This window comes from Odocoileus virginianus, chromosome 12 (assembly GCF_023699985.2).
Source record: "Odocoileus virginianus isolate 20LAN1187 ecotype Illinois chromosome 12, Ovbor_1.2, whole genome shotgun sequence".
Lineage (NCBI taxonomy): Eukaryota > Metazoa > Chordata > Mammalia > Artiodactyla > Cervidae > Odocoileus > Odocoileus virginianus.
Window position 1 is genome coordinate 34,210,879 of NC_069685.1, and position 24,153 is coordinate 34,235,031.

Below are 24,153 nucleotides of genomic sequence, written 5' to 3' on the forward strand. Positions count from 1 at the left end.
ATATCTATTTTTCAAATTATTTTCCCACTTAGATTGTCACAAAATATTGAGTAGAGTTCCCTGTGCTATATAGTAGGTCTTTGTTATTATCCATTTTAAATATAGTAGTGTGTACATGTCCGTCCCAAACCCCCTAACTATCCTTTCCCCACTGGTAACTGTAGTTCACCCTAAGTCTGTGGATCTCTTTCTGTTTCATAAGTTCATTTGTATCATTTATGTTTAGATTCTGTTTGTAAGCAATATCATACAATATTTGTTTTTCTCTGTCTGAGTTACATCACCCAGGTATGATGAACTCTAAGCTGTCCATGCTGCTACAAATGGCACTATTCCTTTCTTTTCAATGACTAAGTAATATTCCATTGTATACATGCACTACATTTTTTTATCCATTCCTCTGTCAGTGGACACATGTACTTTCCATGTCTTGGCTGTTGTAAACAGTGCTTCAAGGAACATCAGAGTGCATATATCCTTTTGGACCACGATTTTTATGGCTATGTTCATCAGTGATATTGGTCTGTAGTTTTCTTTCTGGTTTTATCTTTGTTGAGTTTTGGTATCAGGGTGATGGTGATCTCACAGACTGAACTTGTTTCAGAAGGATAGATGTTAGCTCTTCCCTAAATATATAATAGAATTTGCCTGTGAAGCCATCAGTTCCTGGACTTTTGTTTGTTGAGATTTTTTAATCACAGTGTCACTTTCAGAGCTTGTGATTAGTCTGTTCATATTTTCTATTTCTTCCAGGTGGCCCATTTTATTAGCATACAGTTGCTTGTACTAGTCCCTTATGATTCTTTGTATTTCTGTAGTGTCAGTTGTAACTTATTTTTTCGTTTCTAATTTTATTGATTCGAGTCATCTCCTTTATTTTCTTAATAAGCCTGGCTAAAGATTAATCAATTTTGTTCATCTTTTCAAAGAAACAGCTTTTGGTTTCATTAATTGTTGCTATTATTTTCTTTGTCTCTATTGCATTTATTTCTGTGCTGATCTTTTGATTGATATCCTTCTACTAACTTTAGCTTTTTTTTTTTCCTCTTTCTCTAGTTTCTTAAGTTGTAAAGTTGGGTTGTTTATTTGAGATTTCTTCTGGTTTCCTGAAGTAAGATTGTATCACTACAAACTTCGCTCTTAGAACTGCTTTTGCTGCACCCGATAGTTTTTTGATCATTGTGCTTTCATTTTCATTTTGTCTCTAGGCATTTTTTCATTTCCTCTTTTATTTCTTCACTGATCTGTTGGTTGATTAGTAGAGTATTGTTTAGCCTTCATGTGTTTTTTCCAGTTATTTTTTCTTATAGTTGATTTCTAATCTCATAGTGTTGTGGTCAGAAAAAGATGCTTTACATGATTTTGATTCCATTAGATTTACCAAGGCTCACTTTGTGGCCCAGCATGTAGTCAATCCTAGAGAATCTTAATGTACCATGTGTACTTGAGATGAATGTGTATTCTGATGATTTTGGATTCATTGCTCTTTTAATATCAGTTAAGTCCATCTCCTTTGATGTATCATTTAAGACCTGTGTTTCCTTATTGATTTTCTGTCTGGATGATCTGTCTATTGATGCAAGTGGAATGTTAAAGTCTCCCACTAATATTATGTTACTGTCAATTTCTCGCATTATGGCTATTAATATTTGCCTTATATACTGAAGTGATTCGATGTCAGATTCATATATATATTTACAACTGTTATATCTTTCTCTCAGGTTGATCTTGTGCTATAATTTTGATTTTCATAAATTTACCAAGGCTCACTTTGTGAATGTCCTTCTTTGTCTCTTATGGCAGTCTTTATGCTAAAGTCTATTTCGCCTGATGTTAGCATTGTTACTCCATCTGTCTTCTAACTTCCATCTCGTCACTTTCAGTCTCTATGTGTTCCTAGGTCTGAAGTCTCTTGTAGACAGCATATATTTAGGTCTTATTTTTGTATACATTCAGCCAGTTTATGTCTTGACTGAAGGGTTTAATTCAGCCTACCAGGCTCCTCCATCCATGGGGTCACTAAGAGTCGGACACAACTGAGCGACTTCACTTTCACTTTTCACTTTCATGCATTAGAGAAGGAAATGGCAACCTGCTCCAGTATTCTTGCCTGGAGAATCCTGGGGACAAGGGGGAGCCTGGTGGGCTGCTGTCTATGGGGTCGCATAGAGTCGGCCACGACTGAAGCAACTTAGCAGCAGCAGCAGCAGCAGCAAGGTGACTATTGATATATATAAACATAATATATATATTATATATATTATATATATTGATAATATAATATTGATAATTTCTTAATTGTTTTGGGTTTATTTTTGTAGGTATTTTCTTCTATTCCTTTTTTGTTCTCTTCTCTTATGGCTTGGTAACCATCTGTAGTGTTGTGTTTGGGTTGCTTTGTGTATAGTGTGGTGTGTGTGTATCTATTGTAGCTTTGGGGTTTGTTGTTCCTATAAGGTTTTGATATATCAACCTATATGTGCGCAGTTTTCTCTGGTGGTATTGAATTCTCTTAGCTTTTGCTCATCTGTAAAGCGTTTGATTTCTCCATCAAATCTGAATGGGAGGCTTGCTGGATAGTATACTTGTGGCCATAGGTTCTTCCTTTTATCAGTTTAAATATATAGTGACACTGCCTTCTGGCCTGCAGAATTTCTGCTAAGTAATCAGCTGATAACCTTATAAGAGTTCCCTTGTATGCTACTTGTTATTTTTGCCCTGTTACTTTTAACATTTGTTCTTTCTCTTTAATTTTTTTATCACTTTGATTACTCTGAGTTGCGATGTGTCCCTCCTTGGGTTTATTCTGCCTGGAGCTCTCTGCACTTCCTGAACTTGGTTGACTTTTTTCCTTTCCCAAATTAGGATAGTTTTTAGGTATTATGTATTCAAATATTTTCTCAGGTTCTTTTTCTCTCTTTTATTCTTTTGGTACTGCCTATAATGTGAAAATGAAAGTGAAGTTGCTCAGTCATGTCTGACTCTTTGAGTCCCCATGGACTGTAGCCCACCAGGCTCCTCAGTCCATGGATGTGAAAGCTGGTACAATTAATATTTTCCTAGAAGTCTCTAAGGTTGTCTTCATTTCTTTTTATTCCTTCCCCCTCCACCCCTTTATTTGGTTCTAAGACAGTGATTTCCACCATTCTGTCTACCAGGTCACTTATTCATTCTACCTCAGTTATTCCATTATTGATTACTTCTAATGTATTTTTTCTTTTCAATTATTGTATTGCTTATCTCTGTTTGCTAGTTCTTTAGTTCTTCTAGGTCTTTGTTGAACATTTCTTGCATCTTCCGGATACTTGCCTCCATTCTTTTTCTGAAATCCTGAATCATCTTCATTGTCATTATTCTGGTTTTTCTTTCTTTTTTTCTAGAAGGTTGCCTATTTCTACCTCCCTTAGCTATTTTCCTGGGTTTTTATCTTGTTCCCTCATCTAGGACATAATCCTCTGCCATTTAATTTTGTCTAACTTTCTGTGATTGTGGTTTTCTTTCCACAAGCTACAGGATTATAGCTCTTCTTGCTTCTGCTATCTGTCATCTGGTTGGTGAGGTTATCTAAGTGACTTGGGCAAGATTCCTGATGGAAGCAATTGATGGGGGGGGGGGGAGATTTGGATCTTATCTCCCTGTTAGGAATGGCCATACTCAGTAAAACTTTAATCCACTTGCCTGCTGATGATTAGAACTGTGTTCCCTCCCTGTTGGTTGTTTGGACTGAGGCAACCCAGTATGGGAGGGTATAGGTTGTATGATGCAGCTAATGGTAGTCTTCGGAAGGGCTCACACCAATGAGTTACTTCCCGGAACTGCTGCTGCCAGAGTCTTTGCCCCACATTGAGCCCCAGGCATACCCTCTCCTCAGCAGGATACCCTTGTACACCTGCAGGTAGGGCTGACCCACTTACTTTTGGGGTCAGTGCTCTTTTCCCCTGGGTCTTGGTGTACTCAAGACTTGAGGCTCAGAACCTTCACTGCAGTGGGACAACTTTTGTGGTATAATTGCTTTCCAGGTTGTGGGTTGCCCATTCAGCAGGTATGGAATTTGACTCTATCATCTTTGTGGCCTTTCTACCATCTTATGGCTTCTCCTTCCTGGGGAGTGTAGGGTATCTTTTTTGATAGGTTATAACATTTATCCATCAATGGTTGTTCAACAGTTAGTTGTAATTCTTGTGCTCTCGCAAGAAGGGGTGAGCACATGTCTTTCTACTCTGTCATCTTGAGCTAATCTTGGGCATAAAGTGTTACATACAGCAACTCTCTCCAATATTAATCCTGCATGAAAATATCTATCATAACAACAAATAACAACATCAATACTATAAATGTTACTGTTGTAATGTTTAGTGTATAGTGGCATTTGAATATTTACCATTCATTAGAATTAGATGCATTTTGGAAATATTACCTCTTTATGCTAAATTTAATAAGATAAAGACAGCCAGGGGTTGATGCCCAGTCATGACTATTATCTTTTCTTTCTTTGATGGAAAAAAAATGAATAGGCTACATAGAAAATATAAAAACTAGTGCTCGCTTCGGCAGCACATATACTAAAATTGGAATGATACAGAGAAGATTAGCATGGCCCCTGTGCAAGGATGACATGCAAATTCGTGAAGTGTTCCATATTTTTCACCTATCTTACTCAAACTCTTCCAGAAAAATGCAGAAGAAGGTAAACTTCCAAACTCATTCTATGAGGCCACCATCACCCTAATTCCAAAACCAGACAAAGAAGCCACAAAAAAAGAAAACTATAGGCCAATATCACTGATGAACATAGATGCAAAAATCCTTAACAAAATTCTAGCAAACAGAATCCAACAACATATTAAAAAAATCATACACCATGACCAAGTGGGCTTTATCCCAGAAATGCAAGGATTCTTTAATATCTGCGAATCAATCAATGTAATATACCACATTAACAAATTGAAAGATGAAAACCATATGATTATCTCAATAGATGCAGAAAAAGCCTTTGACAAAATTCAACATCCATTTATGATTAAAACTCTTCAGAAAGCAGGAATAGAAGGAACATACCTCAACATAATAAAAGCTATATATGACAAACCCACAGCAAGCATCACCCTCAATGGTGAAAAATTGAAAGCATTTCCCCTGAAATCAGGAACAAGACAAGGGTGCCCACTCTCACCACTACTATTCAACATAGTTTTGGAAGTTTTGGCCACAGCAATCAGGGTAGAAAAAGAAGTAAAAGGAATCCAGATAGGAAAAGAAGAAGTGAAACTCTCTCTGTTTGCAGATGACATGATCCTCTACATAGAAAACCCTAAAGACTCTACAAGAAAATTACTAGAGCTCATCAACGAATACGGTAAAGTTGTAGGATATAAAATTAACACACAGAAATCTCTTGCATTCCTATACACTAACAATGAGAAAACAGGAAGAGAAATTAAGGAAACAATACCATTCACCATTGCAACAAAAAGAATAAAATACTTAGGAGTATATCTACCTAAAGAAACAAAAGACCTATACATAGAAAACTATAAAACACTGATGAAAGAAATCAAAGAGGATACAAACAGATGGAGAAATATACTGTGTTCATGGATTGGAAGAATCAATATTGTCAAAATGGCTATACTACCCAAAGCAATCTATAGATTCAATGCAATCCCCATCAAACTACCAACGGTATTTTTCACAGAACTAGAACAAATAATTTCACAATCTGTATGGAAATACAAAAAACCTTGAATAGCCAAAGTAACCTTGAGAAAGAAGAATGGAACTGGAGGAATCAACCTGCCTGACTTCAGACTATACTACAAAGCCACAGTCATCAAGACAGTATGGTACTGGCACAAAGACAGAAATATAGATCAATGGAACAGAATAGAAAGCCCAGAGATAAATCCATGAACCTATGGTCACCTTATCTTCGACAAAGGAGGCAAGGATATACAATGGAAAAAAGATAATCTCTTTAACAAGTGGTGCTGGGAAAACTGGTCAACCACCTGTAAAAGAATGAAACTAGAACACTTTCTAACACCGTACACAAAAATAAACTCAAAATGGATTAAAGATCTAAATGTAAGAACAGAAACTATAAAACTCCTAGAGGAGAACATAGGCAAAACACTCTCTGACATAAATCACAGCAGGATCCTCTATGACCCACATCCCAGAATTTTAGAAACAAAAGTAAAAATAAACAAATGGGACCTAATGAAACTTAAACGCTTTTGCACAACAAAGGAAACTATAAGCAAGGTGAAAAGACAGCCCTCAGATTGGGAGAAAATAATAGCAAATGAAGCAACAGACAAAGGATTAAGCTCAAAAATATACAAGCAACTCCTCCAGCTCAACTCCAGAAAAATAAATGACCCAATCAAAAAATGGGCCAAAGAACTATACAGACATTTCTCCAAGGAAGACATACGGATGGCAAAAAAACACATGAAAAGATGCTCAACATCACTCATTATCAGAGAAATGCAAATCAAAACCACAATGAGGTACCATTACACGCCAGTCAGGATGGCTGCTATCCAAAAGTCTACAAGCAATAAATGCTGGAGAGGGTGTGGAGAAAAGGGAACCCTCTTACACTGTTGGTGGGAATGCAAATTAGTACAACCACTATGGGAAAGAGTGTGGAGATTTCTTTAAAAGCTGGAAATAGAACTGCCATATGACCCAGCAATCCCACTTCTGGGCATACACAACGAGGAAACCAGATCTGAAAGAGACACGTGCACCCCAATGTTCATTGCAGCATTGTTTATAATAGCTAGGACATGGAAGCAACCTAGATGCCCATCAGCAGACGAATGGATGAGGAAGCTGTGGTACATATACACCATGGAATATTACTCAGCCATTAAAAAGAATTCATTTGAATCAGTTCTAATGAGATGGATGAAACTGGAGTCCATTATACAGAGCAAAGTGAGCCAGAAAGATAAAGACCATTTCATTATACTAACACATATATATGGAATTTAGAAAGATGGTAATGATAACCCTATATGCAAAACAGAAAAAGAGACTCAGATGTATAGAACAGACTTGTGGACTCTGGGAGAAGGCGAGGGTGGGATGTTTCAAGAGAAAAGCATCGAAACATGTATATGATCTATGGTGAAACAGATCACCAGCCCAGGTTGGATGCATGAGACAAGTGCTCGGACCTTGTGCACTGGGAAGACCCCGAGGGATGGGGTGGAGAGGGAGGTGGGAGGGGGGACCGGAATGGGGAATACATGTAAATCCATGGCTAATTCATTTCAATGTATGACAAAAACCACTGCAATGTTGTAAAGTAATTAGCCTCCAACTAATAAAAATAAATGGAAAAAAAAAAAAGAAAACATAAAAACTAGAAACCACAGGAGAAATTCTATTTTTAATATCACTTTTGAATTTTTCTGTGGTAAATGAGAGAAAGAGTAACATATTTTAGGAGACAAGACATATGAACTCTTGACTAATTAAGATATTCAGTGACCACAAAAAAACATGTGACTATGCTAGTAACTTGGAACATTTAACACCAAACTATGAACTTTATGAAATGAACTCAACTTCAAACTTTAATGTATACAAATTTAGCATTAAACTTGATTCTTTAAGAAGAATATTATTTTCCTATAAGAGTACATTTCTGGATTTGCTCCAGATAAAGGTACTATGCTTGATGACTTCTTGATCTGCATTTTCTATCTAGAAATATTACAGTGTTTCTCTATTATTGTGATTTGCCTGGTAATTATATCACCATTTGATTTACAGTTTTGAAGTTATTTTATTAGGTGCTTATAAGAATAATAATGTTTATACAGGCTTGGGGAGTCATTTCTGTCATTGTTATGTAACATCCCTAAAGATTTTTGGGGAAATTAAAAATCTTACCAACCAATACCTCTCTGTCTCAATATAGAAGAGAGAAAACACATGATTTATTACTGAAATGCATATCAGAATATGTATATAGGCAGTCATCAGAAGACTGTAAATTCTTGACAGAATTTCACATGAATTTGTAGAATAACATAAAAATAATAATAATTAAAACCACTATCTTCTTAAGACACAAATAGATGTGTCTTGTGCATCCTTTGTACCTCATGAGGTATGTCTGAGTTAATTTCTAAATGATGGGCCTACAATTCTAGGGTCAGAAGTTTCTACATCTTTCACGTAAAGTCAAATGTCAAGCCTGTCATTGGGCTTATTATTAATATGTTTCAAGGAGATGTTATAGTCTTTGTACTTACTTCACATGATCATTTTAAAGATTAAATGAGTTATCTGTAAAGTACTTATACAGTGCCATCACATGATAATTCCTGTGTAAATACTGGATTAAAATCATTATATCCTTGTGGCTTCACAGATATGAATAGTTTATCTTCTATAAGATCAATATGAACAATAAAATTTTCATTGAAAACCATGTATTTGAGTGCTATGATTGTTTAGTGTTCAGAAGTACTAGCAGTCTTACTCTTAGTGGAGTTAGATGAGTCTTAATTTTGACTCTGACCCAGTGATAGATTTACTTTTTTTTAATGGTCAAATTTTTAAATAATTTTTATCAAATTCTTTAAAAGTTAAAGAATACATTATATATATATATATTTACTCCTAGAAGTAGTATGAATCTGAGTAATATAAATAAAAATTAAAAACCTCTAGAAAATACAGCATACAACAAGAACTGTAGGAACAATGTGGGGTAATATTTAAGGCAATATACACTACAATTTGGTTCCAAATAGGAAAAGGAGTACGTCAAGGCTGTATATTGTCACCCTGCTTATTTAACTTATATGCAGAGTACATCATGAGAAATGCTGGGCTGGAAGAAGCACAAGCTGGAATCAAGATTGCCGGGAGAAATATCAATAACCTCAGATATGCAGATGACACCACCGTTATGGCAGAAAGTGAAAAGGAACTAAAAAGCCTCTTGATGAAAGTGAAAGAGGAGAGTGAAAAAGTTGGCTTAAAGCTTAACATTCAGAAAACTAAGATCATGGCATCTGGTCCCATCACCTCATGGGAAATAGATGGGGAGACAGTGGAAACAGTGTCAGACTTTATTTTTTTTTGGCTCCAAAATCACTGCAGACGGTGACTGCAGTCATGAAATTAAAAGACGCTTACTCCTCGGAAGGAAAGTTATGACCAACCTAGATAGCATATTAAAAAGTAGACACATTACTTTGCCAACAAAGGTCCGTCTAGTCAAGGCTATGGTTTTTCCAGTGGTCATGTATGAATGTGGGAGTTGGACTGTGAAGAAAGCTGAGCACTGAAACATTGATGCTTTTGAACTATGGTGTTGGAGAAGACTCTTGAGAGTCCCTTGGACTGCAAGGAGATCCAACCAGCTCATTGTGAAAGAGATCAGTCCTGGGTGTTCATTGGAAGGACTGATGCTGAAGCTTAAACTCCAATACTTTGGCCACCTCATGTGAAGAGCTGACTCATTGGAAAAGACCCTGATGCTGGGAGGGATTGGGGGCAGGAGGAGAAGGGGACCACAGAGGATGAGATGGCTGGATGGCATCACCGACTCAATGGACATGAGTTTGAGTAAACTCCGGGGGTTGGTGATGGACAGGGAGGCCTGGCGTGCTGCGGTTCATGGGGTCACAAAGAGTTGGACACGACTGAGCCACTGAACTGAACTGAACGGACACTACAATTTCAACAGAAGTTAGTAAAATGTAACAAAATGAAAGGTCTTATTACATAGTGTGTACAAAATATTTTTCCAGAGGTTTCCAGAAAACATAGCTAATTAGGAAATAATTTCACAAACTATTTGACAGCATTACTTATCATACATTCTATAGGAAATATGACTTTTCATATGAAGCAAGTTATATTTTCTTGGTTTTGACTATAGAGTTAATGGCTTATAAGACTTTTCACTAAACATTAAAATCATATATTTGAACAATTATAATTAATATTATAAATTGTATTTACTTCAGGTAAGATAAATTTACATTTTTCACTTAAGTTCCCAAAATCCCAGATAATCATCACCATTGTGTTACACTCTGCATTGTTTTGTTGTATTTTCTGTCAGCATTCTCTGCATTTTTACTTTATGTGATTGTGTTTGTGAGGATGATGAGAGGAAGTGGGATCAATTCAGTTCAGTTCAGTTGCTCAGTCGTGTCCAACTCTTTGCAACCCCATGAATTGCAGAGTAAGTGGGGATAGTAAGAGCTAAATTGCCTACTTGCTCCAAAGTGTGTCCCATTTAATGAATATAATTGAAAACAGAGTCTAGGATACCTAATCTCATCCCTCAAAGTCATTTTAATTAATATTCTTTCAGGGTAAACAGAGCAAAGTGACTTGGTTACTAGAGCACCGTTACTGAAATTCTAATATATATTAACATTTGCCAAGCTGGAAAATCAAACCCCATTTTAAAACTGCTCTATTAAATGTATTAGATGTAGACAGTTGACAATGACAGCGTGGTGTATAATTGACAAAAGTTACATCATAAAGAAAAATGTGATTGGAGAATGAATATTTAACTCACCATACTTTCCTTTTATTTCTAATAATATTAATTCCCAAAATTAATCAGTAAGAATATCAATTAATTAATTATGTTTCTAATCATTTCTATTTAACAAATCAATGGTATTTAAGGAGATATAAATTAAGTCAAATTATATTATGTCTGTGTAGAGAGCAGGGGAAAGGCAATGGGACTAATGTCTCTTGTAAAATATAGTCTTTCATTCACTCAAGATTCCCTGTGAAACAATGAGATGCCACTATACTCCTATCAGAATGATGAAGTCCAAAACACTGACAGCACCTCCTGTCGGTGAAGGTGTGGAGCAAAAGGAGCTCTCATGCGTTGCTGATGAGAATGCAAAATGGTATAAGCTACTTTGGAAAAAAAATTGTGGCAATTTTCTTTCTTTCTTTTTTTTTTTAAACAAACTAATCAAAATCTTATATACAGTTCAGTAATCATGCTCCTTAGGATGTAACCTACGGATTTGAAAATTTAACTATACCCGGATACTTAGGCAAAGATGTTTACAGCAGTTTTATTCAAATTACCAAAACTTGAAAGTAACAAGATGTCCTTCAGTAGGTACATGAATAAATATACTGTGGTACATCCAGACAGTGTACTGGATGTACACTCTGTACTCTCTGCTCAATTTTTTCCTGAATAGGAAACTGCTCTGAAAGAGAAGGTAGATTGTTTTTAAAAATTCCTTAGCTATGAGAAAATCATGGCCCTTTAAATGTACAAAGTTGTGAAGTGGTATATATATGTGTATTTGCATTAGTAAATTTCCAGAATTATTAGCATTTGAAGCATAGTAGTTTTATGTTAATCTTATATGTAACTGTAAACATTTTAGGTAAGGACATTTCAGTAAAGTGTATGTGATACAAAACAATTTACACCCTTATTTTTTCACATTTTAGTAGAAGCTCCATTTAGGTTAAAGGTTGGTTTTTTTTTTATTACTTTTATTTTTTTTTATTTTGTTCAGACTACTTTTAACCAAGATAATTTTAATTCCATCAAACACAGTTTAACAATTTACAATTCATTTAAGTATATATAGTTTTCCATGTTAAATTTGATTCACAGCTGCATATTAAATCACCATACTAAAGCTTTGGTACCTTCCTTATGTCATAAATGCAAAGTATTTTTCTGAGAAATATTTTATATAAATTTAAATATGTTTGCATATTAAAAAGCTTTAAAAGTTTCTATTAGTGATTATTTAATAGATTGAGGAAACTACATTTCCTGTAGGCAAACTAATACATGAATAGAATTGATACTATAATAGAATATTTAATATCTTCTTCTTTAATTTCTAAGATTTCAACTTTAATTAGAATTAATCAATTTCAAACTAGAAATGCTAAAAGAGGCAAGCAATATTATATACTTAGATTTCAGTATTTCTATGTTAAAAGTAATTAGTATGTTTTACTGGTGGATGGGGAGGAAGGATAAAAGGGTAACTTCAAAGAGTTAAGAACAAATTATAACTTTTGAAAAACTAGCATTAAGCATAATTGGTAGAATCTGTAATTTTGAGCACTTACCATGTACTCAAAACTGATGACTGTACTATCAGATATATAAAATATAACTGTCCTTGGTTCCACAGGTCATGGAGAAGCACTGCCAATACCCAGGTGAACCCATTTGAAAGTGAGAGAGTCAGAGAGAGAAAGACAAATATCATGTAATATAGCTTATATGTGGAATCTAAAATAAATAGTATAAAGGAACATATTTATAAAGCATAGAGTCACAGATGTAGAAAAAAAAAAAAAACAACAACTTATGGCTACCAAGGGGAAAGTAGGGGAAGGGTAAATTGTGAGATTGGGATTGATGTATACACACTATTTATATAATAGATAACCAATTAGGACCTATTGTGTAGCATAGGAAACTCTGCTCAATACTCAGTAATGGCTTACATGGGAAAATAATCTAAGAAAAGAGTGGATTATACATACAAAAAAATTGATTCACTTTGCTTTACAGCAGATGCTATTAATAATACAACATTGTAAGTCAACCACACTCCAATAATTAATTTACAAATTAACTTACAAAAAATCAAAGCATGTGAGAATTTGTGCACATAATGATAATATAGGATTAATATGTATGTTTGGGGCATGTGGTATTATCAATCATGATTTTGTTCACAAAATAATTTAGTTGGAGTAAAATTATGAATCTATTGTTTAAATGAGAAAAGAGGGGGAGAGAAAGTCAGAGATTCCACCTCCTTCTATGCCCCACAAGGCCAGATGGATTTTAAGTGCCCTAGAATGACTCAGTCCAGAGTCAGCACAGCCCTGGCATCACTGCGTTCACAAGAAGGAAGATGGTGGATAGGCACCACCAGCTGGGGACCTCATTCATCTTGTCCTCAGTGTCTAGAACAGGGACAGCAGCAGAGCAGACCTCTTACTGGTCTCCGGGAGCAGAAAGTAACTCCAGAAGAGCATTTCTTTTCCTTCACTATACCAACCTAACCCCACTGGTTGATTAAGTATTGAGAAATGACTCTTACCAAAACAAAGGAATCAATGAGCTGGCTTCCTTCCTGAAGTTATTCTTGAATGAGGCCATGATATATTAATATACATTGATGTTTGTCTCTAAATAGCTTGTGTTTCATTAATAATGCTACTTCTTTTTTTCACATTGATGATCATTTAAAAAGTGGTAAAGATTTAATACCAAAAGTCCCTGATGCTGGGAAAGATTCAGGGCAGAAGGAGAAGAGGGTGTTAGAGGATGACATGGCTGGATAGCATCGCTGATGCAATGGACATGAACTTGGCAAACTTTGGCAGATGGTGAGGGACAGAGGGGTCTGGCTTGCTGCAGTCCATGGGGTCGTAAAGAGTTGGACACGACTGGGTGATTGAAAACAAACATTTGATATTTTCAAATCATTATTTTGCTTTTATTCCTTTTAGCCTATTATAATAGAAAATTTTCACTTATTCATTAAAATGTTCCTTTAAAGTTACAAGCTATCTCCAAGTTAAGTAATCTAATAGGAATGTTTTATTCCTTTTTTTTTTTTTAACTCTGAAATGTTTAGCATTTCATCACATCCTTTCTTGAAAAGCCCTTTTCCCTTTTTCTTCTTCTTCAGGACTTTCTTATAGTTTTCCTGCTATTTCTCAGGTACTCCTTTTTTTTTTTCCTTTCTCTCTCCCTTTGAAAGTTCTTTTTTTCTCTACCTGTAATTTAAGCAGTAATTTTGCCTGAAGCTTATTGTTATATTTGCCTTTCATTTTTCAAATAATCCTTTGACAAATTTGCTGAAACCATGTATAAGTTCATTTTAAAACTCAGTTCTGAAGATGAAAAAAGTAGAGAATAAAGGCTAGAAAAGATATTAGATATTGCCTGAGTGTAAAAGTCACTGAGCTCCTCTCTAGCTTTGTAACTTTGAACAAGTTACTTAATCTCTCTGTGCTTTTAATTCTTCTTTATCTGTAAAATCATGGTAATTATAAGGTCCTTCATGTTGAATTGTTATGAGAGTTAAATAATTACATATATATATAAAGTTCCCGGCACATAGAAAGTCTGCATTACATGTAATTTATTATTCATAATAAATGTTTCTATTACTAACAAAGACCTGTGACAGAGATTACTTAAAATATCTAAATTCTACAAAATTTTCCATAATTTTATGGTTGTTTATTGTACATGCAGAATGCGCGGGTTTGACCCCTGGTTCAGGAAGATCCCGTCAGAAGGGAAATGGCAACCCACTCCAGTATTTTTGCCTGGAGAATCTCATGGACAGAGGAGCCCAGTGGGCTACAGTCCATGGGGTCACAACAAGTCTGACATGACTAAGCGACTGACACTTTCATTTTCCATTGTACATTTCAGTGGAATATGAATGCCTTAATTATAATGCTTTATTTTTGTTAGCTTTGGATTGTCAGCAAACAACTTAAACCCTGGGCTTACTGGGGAATTTACAATTTGGGAAATGAAAGCATTCATGAAGAACATGATGATTGTATTCCTTGATTTGATCAAAATTAGAGTGTAACAACCCCAAATTGTATCTCAATAGCAACTAAACAAAACAACAAAACCCCAAATTTCAAATATTAATTAGAATGTGTTCAGTATTTAAATTCTATTTCCCATGTTCTCATCTGTTTATAACAATGGACCCAGGGGAGCTCCCCCAAATTCCATCCTTCTTCCCATCAGTTAAATGAAATGATAGGAAGGTCCATGGTCAAATACAGAAATCCAGGGAGGGCTTTGGAATGGTTTATTCTTTTTCCCTTCTTTGATCAGTTTCTCCCTCTTCCTGACACACACATGGGCACGTATATTTGAAGGCTTCTCTTAGGCAGCTTTCACAGACACCAAAATTGCTACCTGTCCCTCTGTACTTGATTACTTATCTCTTTTGTCAGAGATTTCTGTGCTTTTATGAAAACTATTCTAATTATTATTCTTTACTGAGACTAGAATGATGCAAAATTGACTTAATCTGTGGCACAAAGTTTACATCTTGCTATAGAAAAGAAGTTATTGACAGGATTGTTAAACACTAAAATTGCTGAACAACAGAAGTCATTTCAATGTCTTTGAAAAATAAGATCTCATCTCTCTGAAAGATTGTTTTCCATCTTGTCTGGGAAGAGAATGAGAATTCAAACATTGCTTTTTAACCCCATGCTTCTCAGATATATATATTTAAATATTTAGAAATCTTTAAAATTGTAGATTCTGCCACAGCCTAATTGTCAAAATGAACCACAATTATAAAGTTAGGTTTTTTCCTTTAAAGATATATTGTAAAAGTTCTTAGCTAATATAACACCTTCTTTTTCATTTATAAATTACATTATATACTGCATTTTGTGTCTATATTTTATATCACGTTTATTATCAACATACATTCATTTCAAGTGTTATTTATGAAGACATCAGCATGCATATTTCTGTAAGAAAAATTCTTGTGAAATAATTATGTCAAGAGAGTAGAGTGTGTGCATAAGTGCTGTCATTTCAGTTGTGTTCAACTCTTTGTGACCCTATGGACCATGGCCTGCCAGGCTCTTCTGACCATAGGATCTTCCCGACTAAGGGATCAAAGCTGTGTCTCTTATGTCTCCAGCATTGGTAGGCAGGTTCTTTACCACTAACATCACCTGGAAAGCTCAAGATAGAGTAATTGCAGTTATTTTTGAAAATATAAGCCAACAAGGACTTTCATTGAATGTGAAGTCCCCAGTATTCGGGCAATTTTTTGGAAGATATTGAATACTGTAATGCATTATTACTTCAATAAACTCATACTTTAGTTGTGGAAATGATAGTTGCAAGGTTAAAACTTCAAGATACAAAATGCAAACATAGATCATATTATTCACCAAGTGCTCTTAAAAGAGAGATAGATAAATATCAGAAAAATAGACTTTCAGAAGAAAGCAAATATGAGTTTAGCATGATTAAAAAAATTGCAAATACATACACACAAAATTCTTCAAAATAAATCTAAATGTAAAAAAGATGCATTTCCAATTAGAAACTTGCTATGCTAGTTTGAAACTAGACATACATGAGTTTAAGTTCAAAATTCAACACAATCTAAGCTTACCCTTGGGTAAGTCATTTCCTCTCCCTAAACCTCAGGTTCAAAATCTCTGAAATTATCACTATAATCATGTGTAATGAGGAGTTAAACGAAGATGATGTATTTAAGCCTTGGAACCAATTGAAGTTATCTTTTTTTCTGTGTCCATTATAGAACTGATGACTTTGGCATTGAGAAAACACATAGTACATGTTGTGTTTTTAGATTTGATAGCAATTAAAATTTTTATCCTCTCATGTTAATAGCCCATTCTTTTCTCCTTATGTAGTATGCAAAGTAGAAGCATAAATATTATATACAAAATATGTTATCTGCTAGATATCAACTTTGAGCATTAATAAAATAAATGATTCCTTTTAATAATATTGCTTTGAAAATAACTTAGTTCTTTTGTTACAGGAGATAACTGCAAGGCCATTGAATACAGCAAGATGAAAAGTATGCTTTTAGATTTACAAAATCAAAAATACATTACACAAGACAATGAAAACCCTAATGGTGATGACGTATTTCGGAAGAAGTTGCTGGTGGATCAAATGTTTAAATATTTTGATGCCGACAGTAATGGACTTGTAGATATTAATGAACTAACTCAGGTATGATTAATGATTAACAAGCTTATTTAAGTATAACATATTCAATATATTTACATTTGTGTGAGTTTTTACTATGTTGATAAAAATATATTTATTCATATTGTTTGACTGTAGGCATAAAAGATTTTAAGAGAAATATTTGACTACTTTATCAGCAGTATGAATTTCAAGTAACAAATGTAATTTGTTAATTTCAAGTAACATCATACAAGATCCTTATATGATGTTACAAAATTTAAAAGAGGCATCTACTTTTGACAGGTTTCTATTCCTTAATTGCCGTAAGGAATTGCCAGTTCTCTATCTTATTGAATTTATAAAATATCACCAGACATGTTCTGGAGCTTTTGTAATTTTCTTAATTTTCTTATGGAAGCTTGCTTGTCTAGTATTCAAGGACATTATTGAAAAGCAATTGAATACATCTATAACATAATGTAAATAAGTGATTTAAGAAAGTACTAAATTGTTGATCTATTTAGTACTTTTTCAATAATCAAAGATCAACTATATTAAATCTAGTTTTAATATTATGTCTATATTATTAAACTTCATGTCTTTGAAAATTGTCACCAAAATGGTTCATACATAAAATTTGTTAAATGAATATTTTAATACACAAAATTTTTTTTTGTGAGCAGTCATATGTGTGAAAAAATGGAAATATTTTTATGTGTGTGTTACTGACACTGATAAACTACTCTGAAAGAAAGTGAAATACCCACATTTAAGAACCTAAACTAGTTGTTGATAGTGGTGGAAATGTAAAATAAGGAACAAAAAAACATATTTGCTGTAAATATACATATAGGTTTTTAGGGATAAAGGGAGAGAAGCCTATCCAGGATGACTAGGAAATTGGTATTAGCTCTGAGGAATGCTGCTGACTGCCTGATAATTCCTGTTGTGGATCTTAGGTAGATTTTGCTTCTGTGCTTAACAGTGAAAATAATTTTAAAAAAATTCAATTGTCTATTTACACAAATATGCCAATCATATTTCATAGTTAATTTAATGGCTTATTTTAAAAAAATCAACAATGTGGAATTCAGTTTTATTTTGCAAGCATTCAAGCTTTGGGATAATGTAACTTAGAGGCATCATTATCAAAGTGACCTTCTGAGCCAACTGACTTGTCTATTTCAGTTAATTAAAATATATATCATTTTCATTGTCTTCTTTAATCCAGCTTGTTTTTATAGAACAGTTATAAGTCCTAAGTACTGGAATTCAAGGAATGAAACTGAAATTTTAGGGTAAAGTTAATAAACTTTTAATTCAGATATCTATTTTGGTATATATAACTCATAATTTGTTTTTCACAAATGAAATTCTTTAGAACTTTAAATTTCTGGTAATAACCAGAGATGACTAGGCAATTCAATTAAATGAATTATAACTAAAGCATGTCACCTTGATCTTTGTGTGCCTGACATAGTCAAATATAGTGTTTTTGGTTTTGCATCTTACTTTTTTATTTTATAATATTTTTACTCCCTATTAACATGCGTGCACTACTGTAACCACTGGTTGGATATGACACATACTTTGACCAAATCTAGCTATTATAAGATCCACATCTGAGTCCAAATGGAAAAACTAATCATCACTGGAAAATGGTATTGAAAGCACTCACTTGTAGTTGTTTTAAGTTTCTACTACATCCAAGTTTATATTAACTTCCTAAAGTAGCAGTAACAAAGTACAGCAAATTTTGTGGCTCAGACAACCTCTCTCTCAGTTCTGGAAGCTCAGCATCTGAGATTGAGGTGTTGACAAGGCCATGTTCCCATAGAAGAGAAGCTTCTTGGAGGAGTCTTTTCTTCTCTTCTTCGGCTTCAGGTAGCACCAGGTATTCCTTGGCTTTTAGCGCATCACTCAAGTCTCTGCCTCTAAAGTCACAAAGCTATTCTCTGTGTACTGTCTTCATGTCATCTTGTCTCTTCTTCAAAGGATACCAGTCAAATTGGATTAAGGGTCCTCCCTGCTCTAGCAGGACTTCATCTAACATCATCTAATTACATGGAAATTACTCTATTTCCAAAAAAAGTTTAAATTCTGGTGTCCTCATGTTAAGGCTTTAACATATCTTTGGAGAGGGCACATACCAATCCATAATAAAGTCATCTGGTACAGAGTTTAGTTTTTTTTTGTTATTATTATTATTATTTTGATCCAGACTTCATTTACATCTGCAAAGTGTCCTCTCAATTCATCTGAAAGTTGTCATGCAGAAATGATCTTTAGAATCCCACTTACACATTGGTCAAACATGAGGTACACACAAAGAAGGATCCGGGAAGGTAATATTTACTGACTCCTCTGCACACATCCCACATAAGTCAGTCTTTCCTTCAGCTTTATAGAGTGGAAATGGTAACATCTCCTCCATCAGCAATCAACTAACAGCCACTGTGGAAAGGATATAACACATTTCTAGCTAGTTATAGTACAAACACTGTTTTTGACTTGTCTCTTTAGGTTACAGTTGCTTTAGAAGAACTTGTATTCCAAATATTATAATATGATAGTCAATGATATATATGACTTTAAAAATCAACTTGGAAACATGTAACATCATCATTTAATATCAAGTTTCAAAAAGATTTAAATTAATGGAATAAAAAGGGAAATAATCTTAATGGTTCTATTAATAATTTACAAACTATGTTTAATAGATATGTAACATATAACTCTAAGACACTGCAAGTAAAATTAAAGAACATGATTTGACTTTGAGGTTTTATAAATGCAGCATTAATGCTTGCTGCACATGTTCTGTTCTTACGCCAAATCATGAATATATATATTTTAAAGCTTCTCTTGGGTTTCCTTGGTAGCTCAGATGGTAAAGAATCTGCTTACAATGCAGGAGGCCCAGGTTCAATCCCTGGGCCGGGAAGATCCCCTGGAGAAGAAAATGGCAACCCACTCCAGTATTGTTGACTGGGAAATCCCATGGACAGAGGCAGCTGGCAGGCTACTGTCCCATGGGGTCTCAAAGAGTCAGGCTTGACTAAGTGACTTCCACCACCACAAAGCTTCTCTTACAGGAAATTAGAAACTAATTTCATTTGAGAGAAGATAAAAAATAATAGCTGAAGGGGGTGAGACCCATAAAATCACAGCAACTTGTAATAATAAGAAAGTACTTGCTAGTGTCAGATGACAAGGTATAAACCTAGATCTCATTTGACCCAACTCTTCACCACTCTAGCTTGACATGAATACTTGTTACCACATACTTAGTATCTGAGTCTGGTTTTTGTATATTGAAAATATCCAACTATAAATTCAAATTTATCAAAACTGAAACTTTATACTTTCAAAAGAATCATGTTTTATGAAGTTGATAAAAATTGATGTGAGAACATGGGTAGATTCGTCCTTAACAATCGAAGGTCTGGAAGAGTTAAAACAGGTAATAACAGAAGTCAGTAAATGTTATGATGGGATATTCATTTAAAAGATCATGGGAGGATATTTTAAGTAGCAAAGGAGTGCATGTCCTGTACTGATGAAGTCCTAGGATTTCTTTAAAAAATTATCATTTTTATGATCATAGTGTAGTGACTAAAAACTTTAATTACAGAATTTGGGATCAAATTTCATCTCCTCTACTTGACACCATGCAGTCTTTGGCAAGTGAGTCAAGCTTTCTGTGTCCCAATTGCCTTGTCTACATATTGGGAAAGATAATAATACAAAATATGCAAATTGAATGTGATATTAATATTATTTTGGAAATGTAGCCTTCTAAGAATCATAACTCATGCAATAGAAGCAACATGATGAAATTATTAGTTATAATTATATTTCAAACCCAGCTTTCCTGTGGATATGGTGGATGATAATGGAAATAAAGAGGGCACACATGCTTGAGTTAGTGGATGAACAACTGATCAATATTTCCATCCAGGTCATTCTGTGCATTTTAAATATTTACAATTTCCTGATAGGTAAGAACAAATCAGCCATCGTAACCCAAAAATCTATATCCACATTATTAAATATACAACATTTTAATGCCAACTTTTACAATGAAAAATGTTTTTTGAAAAGGAATAAAAATAATTTGGTTATTTCAAGAAATTAGGAAAAAATGAATTGCAGTATTTTTTAAAGAAATTTCATTTTATTGTGTCTCATAATTTATTTTGTCTTATTTTATATATTTTATTCTGTTCATCTCATTTGAGGTACTCACATACTTGTCTCATGTAGCTAGCATGAATGCTGTTAAATCCTGTGTGTTAGCCTAGAGACAAGTACATGTCATTATTCTGCAACCACTGTGGTATTGAGCATTTTCCCCAGAGTATATAGTGTCTCATCTTTACAGATATAATGTTAAATTGAACTAAACTTAAAATAAATATCAAGTATATATTTCAAGATGCTGGTATATGTTATAGCAAAATATCTTTACTTGTCAAACTACAAAATATCTATTTTTGTGCAATTTTTTCCTGCCCATAATAGCAAGTTATAAGAAATAATTGACAGCAACATTTTCAGTAAGGCATCCCTAGATATATTATTAAACAAATAATATGCTTTACTTGACTATATTGTGCAATTTAAATATTTTAAAAATATGTAGATCCTCAATTGGTATAGTAACTAATGATAATAGTAGTAGCAATTGTAATAATACTATTAATACTATCACATTACTACAATCCAGATGTCTGTCAGCTCCTTTGCACTTCTCTTTGAGCTAAACACACACACTCACACACATACACAATCCATTTGCAAAAAGCAATGTGTGTTGGCTGAATGACTGAAGATGTGTAAGGGTGGTAGAAGATGAGATTATACCACATATTACAAAAATCGCAGTTTGAAATCCAGTTTAGAAGGATCACTTTGTACACTTTTCCTTTCCTTGTGCTCTGTCCAGAGCATGCCTTGCATTCCCTACACCACAGATGCAGGACCCAAGTCTGTTTCTCGGTTTCAATTTTTTAAGTTTCCCTGGGGCTTCAAATGCCTTATCATGCCAAACAATATGGTCTGTTTTATTTAGATTCTCCCCCTAAATCTGTGTAACCTGAGACATCACAATCAGTAGTTGCCAACATCTATCTGCCTCTTTAAGGGAAAAAAAAACAACTAATGGCAAGTTATAGAAAATAACAATGCCAACATCAAAAACCAATATCTAGCACATTTTTTCCTCTGGGGAAACACATTTCAGTCCCTGAGCCTAGCTACATGAAATCCCCGTGCTCAGTCTTCTGCTGTGTTTTTTTATACCCCTCACAGAGAGGGGAAATCTCATATCACTCTCTTTCCTCAAGTGTGTGTCAGATCTATTTACACCCCATGATGAGGACTTTTGTCTCCCCGAATATGTGGGATTGGATGATGGGGGAGATTGGAGTTTTGATCAAATTTGCTTTTTTAGAGAAATAGAACAGAGTATCACTGTCTTCTCTCCCATATATGTGTCTTAATTACTCTATGACAAAGGTAATATGTCAATCACATTTTAAGTGTTTTTTTGAGAACTTTTGTTTTAATATGTATCACATCCATATATTAACAACAGGTAAATGGGCACTTGGGGATTCTCTAGTGGCTCAGTGGTAAAGAATCTGCCTGCCAATGGAGGGAACATGGGTTCGATTTGAAGTTGGGAAGATCCCTTGGAGAATGTAGTGGCAATCCACTCCGGTATTCTTGCCTGGGAAATTTCATGGACAAGGAATCTGGTGGCTATAATCCTTGAGGTCACAAGAGTTGGACACGATTTAGCAACTAAAAACAAATGGGTGCTTTTAGTTTATTTTGTTCTGAGTGGCCCTAATATCTTTCTTGAATCTGTGCTAAATTGCCTGGATCCTATTCAGAATGAGGTTGTAGAACTGAATGGTCTTGACCCGTAGCCAGTTTTATGTTCAGTTCAGTTCAGTCACTCAGTCATGTATGACTCTTGTGACCCCATGGACTGCAGCACACCAGGCTTCCCTGTCCATCACCAACTCCTGGAGCTTGCTCAAACTCGTGTCCATCCAGTCCTTGATGCCATCCAACCATCTCATTCTCTGTTGTCCCCTCCTTCTCCCACCTCCAATCATTCCCAGCATCAGGGTCTTTTCCAGTGAGTCAGTTCTTTGCATCAGGTAGCCAAAGTATTGGAATTTCACCTTCAGCATCAGTCCTTCCAATGAATATTCAGGATTGATTTCCTTTAGGATGGACTGGTTGGATCTCCTTGCAGTCCAAAGGACTCTCAAGAGTCTTCTCCAACACCACAGTTCAAAAGCATCAATTCTTCGGTGCTCAGCTTTCTTTATATTCCAACTTTCACATCCATACATGACTACTGGGAAAACCATAGATTTGACTAGATGGACTCTTTTTGGCAAAGTAATGGCTCTGCTTTTTATTAAGCTGTCTAGGTTGGTCATAACTTTTCTTCCAAGGAGCAAGCATCTTTTAATTTCATAGCTGCAGTCACCATGTACAGTGATTTTGGAGCCCCCCCTGCAATAAAAAAAAATAGTCTGTCACTGTTTCCATTGTTTCCCTATTTATTTGCCATGAAGTGATGGAACCAGATGCCATGATCTTAATTTTCTGAATATTGAGTTTTAAGCCAACTTCTTCACTTTCCTCTTTCACTTTAGTTCTGTATAATAAAGCAAATCAAATGGTCTGGCTCTTCCTGAAGATCAGGCTGATGAGGTGTGAAACCTCGTTTGTTGTTCTCAGTTCCACTGTGTAAATCTAGACAACTGTCTGAGGTTCATCTCTATCATTTGTATCTCTTCCTTCTCTTAAATTGTCTTCTCCAACAGTAAGAATTCAGTGCTCTCTGAAATCTGATTCTAATTAATGTTTGCTTCAGTAAAAATTTGTAGAAATATGCTCTAAATTTGCATGTGTCATAGGATAATAACTCATTGCAAAAGTTTTAACAAATATAAAGTATCTTTATTTAAAACATAAAGAGAGGGTTTCCCTGGTATTGTGTATGTGACAAGTGTGATCAGGCACTTGGCAACATAGTAATGCATTTATGGGTTTAAGGACATTTGTTATTTCTAAAACAGACCTGTAAGGCTTGAATTAAAGATTCCAGGATGAAGTAACCTAAGATATGATCACATTCCTCTTGGAAGGCTGACATGTAAGAAAAGGTCTTCAGAAGAGAGAAGATTAATAATCAGTAGTTATGAAAAGAATCATAGAAATCTTCCTGGTGGTTTATTCATATGCCTTTTTAAGTTGCTAGGGACATTGATAAAGAGTTTAGGTAGACAGAAACATTGTGAATCAAGAGGTAAATACATTGGTGTAAAATGGGGACAGAGGAGGAAAGAATTACCTAGCTGAATGACCTGACATTCAAAGGA

The 24,153-nt window shown here is 34.6% G+C and overlaps 1 protein-coding gene and 1 non-coding gene across 3 annotated transcripts in view; both read left to right on the top strand.

Annotated features, from left to right (window-relative positions):
* FSTL5 (follistatin like 5) overlaps positions 1-24,153 on the top strand; it is an 874,271-nt gene that overhangs the window by 426,834 nt on the left and 423,284 nt on the right. For both annotated transcript variants that reach the window (XM_070474907.1, XM_070474908.1), the window contains exon 5: positions 16,590-16,786. In XM_070474907.1, coding sequence (XP_070331008.1) covers positions 16,590-16,786 — 197 coding nt within the window. The remainder of the gene's footprint in view (positions 1-16,589; positions 16,787-24,153) is intronic.
* On the top strand, positions 4,539-4,645 carry LOC139037935 (U6 spliceosomal RNA). The gene has a single exon (XR_011490873.1). It is a non-coding gene; the product is annotated as a U6 spliceosomal RNA (small nuclear RNA).